Here is a 13,514-nt window from a genome sequence, read left to right on the forward strand (position 1 = left end):
AAGAGTAGAGGGGGATAATGACCTCACATGATCTAGACTTTATGCTTCTCTTAATACATCCCAGAATTGTGTTTGCCTTTTTGGCTGCTGCATCACATTGTTGATTCATGTTCAGTCTGTGATCTATTAGTATACCCAAGTCTTTTTCACATGTGCTACTGTTAGCTATCCGTCCCACCTTTCTGTCATCAGCAAATTTGATCAGTTTCCGCTCAATTCCCTCCTCCAGATCATTTACAAAAATATTGAACAACCCCGAGCCCAGGACAGAGCCTTGCGGTATGCAGGTTATTTGTTGCGCAACCAAAATGTGCAGAAAAGTATTTGCATGTGAACGATCCAATTAAAATAATGGGTTTTATTCTCATATTGCGCACGTGACGCCCGCCTTAGACACATTGATGCTTGACATTCACCAACACCTGCAGTATTGCCAGATCTCATTACTTGCCCTGCGGCCACCAGATCACCGGATTGCAGACACCCTGACCTGGTTACATTATGCAACGCCCTCAACGCTGTATATTATCTGTTTTGCACGCACTCGCATTGCAAAAAATGTGTAACTGTTTTACATTAGTGTCCAGTTAGTTATTTACGAAGTGATCTCTGTCATCAGAACCCTTTTGGCCACCATTTGTTCATACATGTAAAACCTACTTTCCTGCGCTGACAACATATTAACGATGAATGTGTGAGAGTAATTTTAGTATAAGGCTAGGTTCACATGGAGCGTGAATGCCATAGAAATCTCACGGAATGACCGCATGGGAATACCACAAGATTACGGCCGCGGAACTGCAGCTTCAAAACTTGCGCCATTCAGGGTGGGTTTTGAAGTGGCTTAGCCGTCTGCATTCTGCTGCAGCTGTCTCTGCCCATAGAGAGGAGAGAGGCCGCAGCGGAGACAGCGATATAATTGATATGCTCGGCTTTGAATTGCGCATGGCATGTCCGTTTTATCGTGACTTGGCCATAACGGCTTCTCTGCAGCGTGTGGCCGAGAATGTTGCAAATCTCATCCACTTTGCTGCTTCAGACGACCGTATATTGGCTCGGTTTTCACGCCGAGCCGATATACGTTGTCCTCATCTGCAGGGGGGGGGGGGGAGGCTGCAAGAGCCAGGAGCAGGAACTGAGCTCCCGCCCCCTCTCTGCCTCCTCTCCGCCCCCCTGCACTATTTGCAATGAGAAGAGCCGGGATGGGGGCGGGGCTAATTCCTCGTAATTTAGCCCCATCCCGCCTCCTTTCATTGCAAATAGTGCAAAGGGGCGGAGAGGAGGTTGAGAGGGGGCGGGAGCTCAGTTCCTGCTCCTGGCTCTTCCATCCTCCCCCACCCCTGCAGATGAGGCCGACGTATATCGGCTCGGCGTGAAAACCGAGCCGATATACGTTCATCTGAATCCAGCCATGCCGGGATAAAAATTGCCGGCGGAATTCCCATGCAGACTTTCTGGGTTGGCACCGCCCCGTGTGGACCCAGCCCAATAGTGTTACAATCACATCATTCCTGCAGCGGCTTTTTCTCCCTTCACAAAGCAGACGTCAGCAGTAGAAAAATACAATATTTAATAATGAATTCTTCTTAAACAAATGTCCTTGAATGACATCATTTCTCATCACGGTTCACAAAGCAACATGTCAACACTTCATAACGAACTGTTCTTTTGAACTAGACTATGTACTCCAGATGTACCGGCATTATTACTAGGTGCAGCCTTCCAAGGCTTCATCTTCATTATTTTATGTTACATCACTGATAATAAATCCCCTATAAAATGCCTATTACTGTGCACACACCATAACCTTACTATGATTTGCTAGAAAATGCCGATTATATTTAAATCGGATGCTCAGGGGGTGAGACGAGCTCGTGATCAGCTCATGGCAATACTAAATTTACTATATAAGATCTACTTAAATAAATGTGCTTCAGAAGTAAAGCTTGGAAACGTCACTCGAGGGTTTCTCATTGTTTTCTTCTCCGATGCATCGACAAATAATTAGGCAGACCTGATTGATAAGGCTACGACACCCGTTGAGCATCACCTAAATTAAGTGATTACTCCAACAAAAGCATAGCAACATACTAGATGTGATTCGAAGAAACATCAGGAACAGGAAGATTGTTGCATTACTCAGGTCGAATACGTTTGTGCGTTACGGAAACACTACTTGCTTTTCTTTGCTGTACATAATTGAAACGGCACCTTTAATTTGTGCTCTTTCAGCCGGTTGAGTAGCCCGCTAGTCGTGGTTTGTGACGTGCTCGCGGTGCTTCCTTCACGCTCAGGAGCGCCGGTCTCACCATTAGAGATCAGTGACATTATGTATTCTTCTTGAAACTTAGCTGCATCATAGAAACTGCACATGTGCGTTCGTGGGGCACCAAAACTAATGTTGTACTCATTAAATAGACGCCGGTACTTATCTTGCGACACCCTACTGTTGGGGTGTTCTTGCTTAAACATTTTATACAACTTTACAACATTCAACTCTTCCGGCAAATAGACTTTAGCGGAATCTTTAAGACTGTAACAGGACCGTATTTCCCTCAAACCTTCAAGGTGACCTCGTGCGTCTTTGATGTCGCTGATGGGAATCCGGTGTGGCCGGTTCTTGTGTTTACCTCTCTTATCTGTTGGTCCTACTCCAGTGGTCACAAGGCTCTTCTTTATGGTTTGCACACGTCTGTTTGTGATTCCGTGAAAGGCTATAAAGGCCTTATGGCACACAGGTACTTCTGTAACGGTATGGTTCTCATCACAGACACGCACCTTGTACAGGTATGAACGGTCGTGGCACTTATCGCTATTCCCCATCTGTTTTCTTGGTCGGCGTCTTTTTACGGAGCACAACTCAATCAAGTCACTTAAATAGGAATCTTGGTGATCTTTGGTAGGAAATCCGTTGAAAGTCTGAAGTAATGTCGCTCGTTGGTCTTCATTTATGGATGTGAAGCAACGATAACGTTGGCACTTACAGTCACTGCCGGTCGCGTGGCTTTGTAAACGACGCTTCTTGGCCAACTCTGTCTTGTGTCCATGAATCTGCCGTCTCTTAGGGTTGTCTGCTGTGGACAGACCCAACTGCTTGGCCAGCTCCTTCTGCATGGGGCCCAGAGTGTCTTTGTAGGGACATCTTGTGGTCCAATGGTCGCCCTTGCAGATTCTACAAGACACAATCTTCTGGCCCTTCAGCTTGTTCATTGGGTCTTCGACTTCTTGATTATTCAGATCCTGTAAGAGCAGAAGGGTTGGTGTTATCTGTATGCGACACAGGGAGCAGTACACAAGGGGACATTCATATTAACCCCTTCCTGCGATTGTTTTTGTTTTCTCTTATTTTTTCCTGCATTTTTCCTTAACCCCATAAAGACTAGAATGTTTCAGTCCTTAAGGACCAGACAATTCTTAGTGATTTTACCCATGAGCTGGTTTTGTGGCCCTATTTTTAATTTCCTTGCCTGCCAAAATTATATTTGCTGCTTTTTTTCTTTCGGCACATACAAGCTATGTTTATTTTATTTTTCCTGTCTGTTTAATTTAGTAGGGTAACGTGTACAAAAAGTAGAAAAAAAAGTTTGAAATTTATAGTTTTTTATTTTTAAAATTATTATATTTATATTAAAATCAAGTATAGGAAAATGTACGGCCTTTTAGGGCACAGTCAGACCAGTGTGTTTTAGGTCCATGGCAAATGAATGCTTCTAAAACAACCAATGGGTTCTTATAGAAGCGTTCATAGGCGAGGAATTTGCCATACAAAACGGCACACACCTAAAAAAGATGCACACGCCGGCAGGAGTTTCCATTGACTCCAATGGGAGCAGGAGTTAATGAAAACTCCTGCGGTGGCAATAGCTTTACCTCTGCTTACAGCAGGACATTTAAAATGTTCTTCTGGCCAGAAGCGTGTTTAAAAGTCATGCAGTTAACACCTGTTAGTCCCCGCAGGGATGAGGGGACTCCCCGAGGGTTCCGTTAATCCCTGCCCCCTCTCTCTGCGCTATGGGAAAATCCCTCAGGAATACCCCATATCAGAGAGACACAGCACTGCTATGGGGGATTTCCTCAGAGCAGGGACAGTGAGTGGAGCTATGGGGCTTCTTCTCTCTCTTTCTCCAAGCGCAGCTACTCCAGTGAACCGGTAAAGTTTCATGCGCTGCGCATATGAAACTTTGCCCAGTCATGCGTTTTTTCATCTGACCGCGCCCTTAATATGTAATTTGAAAAAAGGGTGTTTGGTACGGTGTTAGCCAGTAAAGTGTGATTGTTCTCAGTGAGAGAAACCAAGTAATCTTGTAGATATGATACTTTTTAATGGCTAACAAAAATACATGATGTAATAGTGAGCTTCCAGATCATCTAAGGACCCTTCGTCAGGCTAAATGAAACGGATCTGGGTGGGCGATATATATACACACACACACACATAAATGCAGAGACGACACCCCTCTTGGCCTAAACACAAATGTTCACACACACAAATTTTGAGACTGATTTACACTTAAAACAATGCCAGACAAGTTGAGTAGAGAAATAAATATTCAATCAGTCCACTGAGCTAAGGAATGTGACAGTTTTATGACGTGTGTTATGTTTCCTTCAAACCTGCACATAAAGGAGATGGAACAATACCTCTGCAGCGCCACCTATTGGATGGCAGCATTCTTTCAAATCAATTTCTGAATTTTTATTAAGTTTAAAAAAACAAAAAACAATGATTGGGAAGAGGACATCGCTCTTGACCTCCTTTAGACCTTCATATTCTCCACTTATGCAAGAATCCCGCTCTGAGGTTCATTCTATTCTTGAAGGTGTCAAAAATGGCCATAAATGTATACTCCCAAATTCTTCTGTGACGCTGATACTTGAAGTTGCCCTTCAGTATGATAACTCTCATCTGCTCTATGCTGTGTCAAGTTTTTTGAAAACTTCATAAAAATTCAGAAAATCTTATATATATAAGAATTTCAGAATTTTTATATTATATTTTTATATCCCATACAAATCAGTTTCATTCATTTATTCTGACGAAGGGTCCTTAGAAGACCCAAAAGCTCGCATTAACATCATATATTTTTGTTAGCCATTGAAAGGTATCATATCTGCAAGATTACTTGGTTTCTCTTTTATTGCCATAGGCACCATACGAGCCCCAGTTTCAGGGGAAAACATCCCTCTAGTGTGACAGTAGTCACTAACAGAGCTGGTCAGGGGCCTGCTGGAGATCATGTGATCACCTGGTCCCATGCAGGAAACGGCACTGCTGCTTTCTGCACTCTCTACATACCATGCACTGAGCGCTATGTAGCTTGTAGAGGCAGAAGCAGTTAAGGCAGAAGCATGTTGGATCCTCGGCTGTGTCTGACAGCTGGGAACCCAACATACTCCTGCCATTGCACACTGATTTTTCTGGGGGTGTTTACCGTGCAGAATTAATAATGTGATATTTTAATAAACATTTTTTTTAGGTTTTAGTATTTTCTTTTTACAGTAAACCATGCACAGAAAGAACTGACAATGAGCCAGTGCTTGTATCAAAGTCAATGCGCTTCTGCTTTATTGCAAAAGGATTATATCACAAAATAGGAGTGTACAAAAAGGGCAGCGTGTTACTATTAAAATACGGGATCTCTGAGAAGCAAGGAGCAACCAAACTTATACACATAGTGGTTAGCTTAAGGAATGCAAAGGTGGGTGCGAGCAGCTTCTATTATCAGAATTTAGGCCTCTTTCTTGTGAGAAAGGCCTGTAGGAGGTAAATACAAGAATCTAACACATACTAGTGTATAATATGAACACGTTAACTATTTAGCTGCTGCTATTTACTAAGAAGGAAGACATGTCAATATTATGTATATACTTACATACATATATATACACACACACACACACACACACACACACACATAGGCGTGTTTGCATAGGCTGATGTGAAAAATACATGAATTCCATGCCCTGTTTCCCTGAAAATAAGACATAGCATGATTTTCCAGAATTTTTGAGGATGCAAAATGATTTTTCAGGCTTTTTGAGGATGCTTGAAATATAAGCCCTACTCCAAAATTAAGCCCTGCTAACAGTTAATTAAAAAAAGTCAATTTAAATAGTGTCCAGGCAGCTATACATGTAAAAAAGTTAAACCTTTTTGAACAAAAATTAATATAAGACACTGCCTTATTTTCGGGGAAACACGGTAGATAGATGATATATAATATATAGATGATATATCCCACAACAGGACATAACTGTAAGTCCTTGAGTGTTATGATGTTGGATCATTTGAGGGTCCATCTGACCAACCATAACTGATACACCCAAGATCTCAGGTTATGCAGTAATGCTCTCACCTCTTTATTGGTGATGAAGGTCATTTCAATGTCATCGCTGACGGTGTTGGCTATGTTTGGTCCGGGTGGGCCATATTGTGAATTACCAACCTTCTTCCAATTCTGATGAGTGACCAAAAAAAATGGAAAGAGAGGGTTAATTATGTCCCAGTGCTCCATGATCAGCACCTTTGGTCACACCACACTTGTATGGCATCTCTGCACTCACCTTCCTGCGGGCCACCACTTTAAAGGCTTTACGGGTTTCAGTTTTAAAGGTGCGCACAATCTGTAGAGAGAGAGGAAAAGATCAGATGGCGAACCCACTGGTGTGTACGGTGTGATACAAGGTGCGCTCTACACCGCTATTATATTACCAGGACTGAGAAGCACTGCCCCAGGACGTCAGCGCCGGCCCCGGCCTGGCTTATTTAGATGATAACCAGACTGTATGTATGTCCTTGTTGCATCTGTATGTCTTGCTTGTGTCCATTTTTTATGTCGACTGTTCTTTTTTTCCCCCATGTACAAAAAAAAAAGGAAGGCGATCCAATTTTTTCGAATTGCACCCATTGTCTTGAATGGGTGACTGTCATCCGAGAAGTCGGACCAGAAAAGGACATGCTGCAATATTCCTTAGGTCTTTAAAAAGAACCCTCCCGTCTGTATGGCACCATTGACTGTAACGGGTCGGTGTACACATACGGACAACACGCGGACGTAAAAATCGGCTGTGTGAATAAGCTCCTCCCACTTCATATAAACAAAACATAATCACTATATAATGAGAACTTCTTCTACTTTATATTATATATGACAACATATATAACAATGTGTGTCGTCTCATACAGCTGCGGGGACCCTTACAGCACATCAAAGTTCTCCCGTAACAAGCCGTACAATAATGTGCGCACGACGTGGTCAACAGAGGTTTTCACCCTGAAGGATTTCAGTGACTGCAAGCGGAGGTCTTGAAAATTCACCAAGTAATACAACTTACAGCGAGGTCTAGAAATTCTGGACGTGAGGTCCCAGTAAAAAAAAGATGGTGAGGCCATGCTTAAAGGGAACCTGTCACCAGGTTCATGCTGCCCCCTACTATGTGAACCTGGGACAGGAATGCACATTTGGCCCATGTATGCTTTATTCAATGAATGGCTGTGATTGGTTCATCGAGCGCCGGCTCTGAAGGGCTAAGGCGGCGCTCTTAAACCAATCTGAGCAATCGCTTGCTGGAGGTGGGGTATTCAAGCCTCGTCACCAATAAAAGATGCTCAATCGGCATTGAGGACTGAACGGAAGCCTGCAGGAGCACCGCAGCCCAGCGGGAGGAATTAGACAGCGCCTGCTAGGTGACTATTGTTGTTTCTTATTTTTTTAAAGTATTGTAGCAAGGGCTTATTTTTGGGGTAGGGCTTATACTTCAACTCCCCCCCCCCCCCCCCCCACACCTTATTATCGGGGAAACACGGTATATGGAAAAGTGCAATTTCCTAGTAGGGGCCACATTTGGACCTCAAATTGAGCAAAACTGTCTCAAAGCATCCCTTGAGTTTTTACCACTCTCCGTCCTCCACAGACACACATAATACACTGCAGTAAGCAGCTGATTATTACATGATGTGGTCGCTCCTCCTGTACGAGATAAGACGTGACCGCACCCACCTTAATCTTCTTGTCATCTTCATCCAGCCTGTATTCTGTGATGGTCTTTATGTTTCCATTAACGACCTCTCGAGGGGTGTCCAGGACATCTGCAGAAGATCACAGATTATACCACCGTCTCCTGAAGAGCTGCGCCTGACAGGGGCGCTGTAACGGGTATGCCCCACCACAGAAATATTGATAGCGGTCCATGGGCATAAGGGTATCCGACGCCCAGAGCAAGTTGATGTCTAGAGTCCATAAAGTAGGACAACTTCAATGAAGTTTGCATTGGCAGCTCCGAAGGTGCCGGCCTTCATTCTTCAGAGGGGAAATGGAAGTGTTTTCTCTACTTACACATATTCAGTGACCAAACTTAGTCACCCACCACTACCAAAATGGTCAAGGAATAACACTAAATCTGGCCATTATACCACTTGTATACTGCATTTATCACCAGTTTTCCCCTCTGCAGGCTCCATCTCTATGCCCCCTTCACACGGGCAGAAATTCCTGCATAATTTCCGCCCGTGGCCGCTGCCATAGGATTGCATTGCAAAATGCAATCCTAGGCAGACGGCCGTGATTTGTCCGCATGAAAACACACGCGGGATAACAAATCGCAGCATGTTCTATTTCTGTGTGGGTCTCACAGAGGTCCGCACAGAAATGTCAGTGGTGACGGGCCGGCTCCTCTCTGCGCATGCGCTGGCTGGCCCGCAGCCGGCACACAGCGCAGAGAGGAGACGTCGGGAGTGGGTAAGCCACAGGCCTCTGCAGGGGCACGGGACCACATCCCGCTGCGATCCGACCCGGCCGTCTGCAGGCGGCCTAATTCTCAGTCTTCCCTGAGCTGGTGGGTGAAGTCTAGCTGCTATGATGTCTTTTTACTATGCATACATAAGAGAGCAGGGTCTCTTCTCTATTTCTCTCTGTATTACACCCTCATAAGTAACAGCAGTATGGAGGACATTATACAGCTGAACTGAGCAGTGCAGATAGGATTTCAATAAGTTCAGCACAGTAAATCACTCACTATTAGCTGCAGCAGCATTTCTGTGAGAATCTTTGCCCGTGGCTCCCTCTAGCAACGCTCTTCCCCCATAGATTCTACGGGCAGCATAATACCGCACCCTGCCCTGCTTCCTGTAAGGAGTACATCTTGTCTGATGTTAACACTGATGCCCAGAGTGCCCGGTGTAACACAAGACGGGTATACGATCACATGCTATACTCACAGCCATGATCCTTCTCAATGGCCGGACTTAAGGACTCCATATCTTCCTCCTCTTCTTCCACCTGGTCGGCCCAACTGGGCTTGGAGCTGTAAGAGAGGACCAAAGAGCGATACTAAACCCATCACCCCAACTTCTCAGATGGCATTTCCTGTATTAACACCTTCACTGCCAGTGAATATTTGACTAATCTACAGTGTCATAATAATTGATGACTTTCTAGTATATTAACGGTTTCCCTTTTTAGGGCTCCTTCACACAAGCGGGATGCTTGCTTCTGACTTGGTGAAAGAAATGAAGCCGGTGATCGCTTGGTACAGTTCTGCCAAGAAAACCGGCTCAGGATGGCAAACACATGGTTTATGCAACCCAAATGGCGACTGTACACATGGACATCTCCCAATGGCCTCCATCGAAATCAGATTGATTACATCCTGTGTCATCATCATTGGGGAAGTTCAGTCATTGCAATAAAAACCTTTCCCGCCTCCGACTGCGGCTCTGATCATGAACTCCTTGCAGCTAAGATCAAGAACAAATTCCATAGCATTAGGAAAGGAGCTCCATTGAGAAAATTCGACACCTCTAAAATCTCCCAATCATACACTATTGAGGTAGAAAACCGATTCGAACTGCTTGACACATCAGAGACGCATCTAGAGGAACTATGGCACGATATACAGTCCACGGTTATGGAGACAGCCAGTAAGCGTCCCACTTATAAGAAGCGGGAAACACAACACTATTGGTTGTCCGAGCAAACCCCGAAAATAGCCAATAAAAGAAGAGCAGCAAAGGCGGCCGGCAAGAAAGACGAAGTTTGGCAACTAAATGATGATTTTCAGCGAGTGGCAAGGAAAGACAAGGAAATGGACTGGAATGAGCGTTGCAAACAACTCGAAGCAGAAGCCATGAAAGGCCATATGCAAGGCCTCCATCATGGAGTCAGAAGTGGTTATGGCAATTAAACAACTAGCCAAAAATAAAGCACCAGGATAACATACCGGCAGAGCTATTACTGCCAGTACCAGTGAAAACCATCATGGCGCTGTGCCAGGCAGTATGGGCATCCAAACAATGGCCAGAGAACTGGAAACTATCTGTCTTCATCCCTCTACCAAATAAAGGGACTCCCAGAATTGCTCCAACTACCCAACAATAACCCTCATTCCACATGCAGGCAAGATCCTTCTCTCAATTATACAGGAAAGACTGAGATCAGTAGTCGAAGTGGCGCTCCCTGATGAGCAGGCAGGACTCCAGCGAGGACATGTGCTTTATCGACAACATCAAGGCCTTTGACTGCGTTGATTATGACAAGCTATGGCGCCCCCTACAAGAGCCGGGCGTATCGGCACATCTAGTCAAGCTGATAAAATGACTTTACACCAATCAGGCAGCCGCTGTGAGAACACAGTATGGGGGCACAGATTGGTTGCTGCATCCTCTCACCCTTCTTGTATAACCTATATGCAAAAGTGATGATGTGTAAAATGGAGCTAGATGAATTGGCAACCGGGGTGAAAATAGGTGGCAGAAACATCAACAATCTCCATTATGCGGATGACACAACTCTGCTTGCAGAAACAGAAGCCGGTCTGAAGCCGCTGATATGGAAGATTAAAACTGAAAGTGAAGAAATGGGCCTCTACCTGAATGTGAAGAAGGCTAAAGTTATGACAACTGCAAAAGCTGATAGGAGGATCGATGCGTTTGAGCCGTGGTGCTGGTGGAAGCTGCTACGTATACCCAGGACAGTGAGAGGAACAACAGAGAAGTCCGGAATCGTATGAGGCTAGATATATCACTTGGGGGGGTTGAAGATGACCGGACTCAGACTCACGGATTTTGGCCATGTGATGTGAGCAGAAAAACCTATAATGCTTGGACAGATCAGCTGCAAAAGAAGACCCGGCCGCCAAAGAACACGATGGCGGATACTGTCAGAGCCGATACTGGGGTGGATATCACACAACTAAAAGAAGCAGCGCAAAACTGAAAAACATGGAGGGAGGGAGTCTCTAGGGTTGTAGACAAGCGTATGCGCATTTGCGCGTGTCTCAGCGCTAAACAAATGATGCTTTATACTGTCCTTTTTCTGTATCGCACATCTGCGCACCCCAACATTAACTTCTATGAGGACCTTTGGAGCGCGAATGCTGCATTTTTCTGCATGGCCGAAATGCGGGCACCAAATATGGCTATGTGAATGGGTTCTATTCTATGTGTGTTGTGTGCGCAAATATGTCCCTGTGAAGGAGTCTTAGGTAACATATGATCCACTGTCTCAGAAGCTCAGGCTGCTGATCTGTCCCCCATGCTTTACATTGCATCTCTATCTAATAGTGCAAAAGAGGAGGAGTTACAGTTAGCAACCAATCAGATTACAGGTCTTATATTCATATGAAAACTGCAACATGATTGGTTGTTATGGACATCTGCGTCTCTACTAGGACTTCTATCCAGCCTTATAGGCAAAGGACAAAGACAGTCTGTTGCGACAACCAGCACCTTCCTTTGTGTCTGGTTCATCACTACTATCCTCTCATCTGTCCATGAAGCCCGCCTGCACATGTGCGTATGCGTATTTGTGTGCGCCTGAGCGCTGCCTATTTGCAGGATGAATGATGCTTTTTTTGTGCGTGTGCAGCGGCGTATTTTACTCTACTTTTACTCTTATGTTTTTTTTTCTTTGCACAACTGAAATGTGCGCGCAAAATACGGAAACGTGGACGAACCCAAAGAAATCAATGGGTTCTATTCTCCGCGTATTGCACGCGCAAATCCAACCCCTTACCAGCAATGGACGTATTACACGTGCGATTCCTCTATCCCAGAGGCTGCAAGATAGAAACATCGCAGCATCTCGTCCATTTTTTGAGCAGAATCACTTATTCTTTCCTACGAGCGCAGTTTTAAAAATCGCACAGCGCTTTCCACGTAACGGGATTCTCGTGCGAGTGCGATCTTTATTTTGCGATTTCCACGTACGTGAAAATTTGCAGGTTCGGCGATGCCGTAAGGTTTCTTCGCAGGTTCACGTGCACAATATTGTTCGGAGTTTCCCGGACCGCCGGTCTACCCCAGCCTGTACAGTCGCCCCTTCTCTCGCTACTTACCCGTACTCTCCGGTCGGCATGGCTCTGCCAGCTACGGTGGACCTGCTGGAAGGAGGGCTGACGTCCGAAGGTCAGCTGACAGTCTCCAGTCACATGACTCTCCAGGAGAGGCGGCGGTGAAGCAGATGGGTGTTTGCAGCTCTGCAGCCTGTAGGGGGAGTTTCAGGGGGTCAATTGAAAAGCAGGTTCGTGCAGAAAGAAGAAAGTGTGGTCTGTGTTGGCCAGTAGAACGATTGTTACTGATCTCACGAAGGTTATATTATGTTCACACGGCGTTCGTAAATTGTCCGATTTTGCTTATGATTTTTCACGGGATTTTGTGATTTTTTACGCCCGGTTTCCATCTTTTTTTTTTTACATCCTAATTTTTTTTTTTCATTTATGGTCACTATAGTTAAGCCGGTGTCAAATGGGCGCAAATGCATTTACGTGCATATTTGTGTATACGTGCGTGCTTTACTGTACATTTTGCATGCGCAAATTGTGTGCAATTCAGCGCGCAAAAAACCCACAACCGTGTTCGCGTTCATTGAAATGGACAATTAAGTCAATTAGTTGAAGATGAGCTATTTTTGTCAGAAAATGCGCAGGAAAATAAAGCACACTGCGTATATTCTTGTGGAAACTAAATGCGCGCCAATAATACGTTTTTTTGTAAATGAACCCATTAAAATCAGTGGGTTATATTTACTGCGTCTCATAAGCGTAAATATTGTGCGTGCAAAATGCAGATAATAGATATATTATAAGCATATAGTAGAGCGCATTGATTTTGATGGGTTTTTTAACACGCATGTATTTTGCATGCAATTGGGCCACGCAAAAAATACACGCCATGTTCTGTTTTTCTGCACATTTGCGCAGGGAAGGAAAAAACATCTTGAACTTATTAAATTGGCCCATTCACTGGCGGAGTGCGTCGGTGCGTGTTTTTTGTGCGCACAATTGCATCATGTCCTATTCTTGGATGAACATAATACATGTACACGTGTGGTGTCCGGCGCACGGACGGGATGTGTCCGAGATTCACCCAAACGCGAATTTGCGCAGGATGGGCATCGCATATTTGTGCGCGCAAGTCCGTTTTTCATTGTACAAATAACCCCACCGATGCCCTCAGCCACTGAAATGGCCAATTAGTGTCATTAGTATTATAGGTTCTCTTCAGCTGCGCCGGACAA

General features: G+C 44.8%; 1 protein-coding gene across 1 annotated transcript; it reads right to left on the bottom strand.

Annotated features, from left to right (window-relative positions):
* Positions 1 to 1,399: 1,399 nt before the first annotated feature.
* LOC136612846 (uncharacterized) lies at positions 1,400 to 12,414 on the bottom strand. The gene is made up of 6 exons (XM_066593561.1): positions 12,334 to 12,414; positions 9,218 to 9,303; positions 8,001 to 8,089; positions 6,565 to 6,624; positions 6,357 to 6,458; positions 1,400 to 3,240 (listed from the first exon to the last, which is right to left on the bottom strand). The coding sequence occupies exons 1-6, from the start codon at positions 12,351 to 12,353 to the stop codon at positions 2,173 to 2,175; spliced, it is 1,425 nt and encodes a 474-aa protein (XP_066449658.1). The 5' UTR covers positions 12,354 to 12,414; the 3' UTR covers positions 1,400 to 2,172.
* Between the last annotated feature and the right edge of the window lie 1,100 nt (positions 12,415 to 13,514).

This window comes from Eleutherodactylus coqui, chromosome 2 (assembly GCF_035609145.1).
Source record: "Eleutherodactylus coqui strain aEleCoq1 chromosome 2, aEleCoq1.hap1, whole genome shotgun sequence".
In the NCBI taxonomy this organism is placed as follows: Eukaryota; Metazoa; Chordata; class Amphibia; order Anura; family Eleutherodactylidae; genus Eleutherodactylus; species Eleutherodactylus coqui.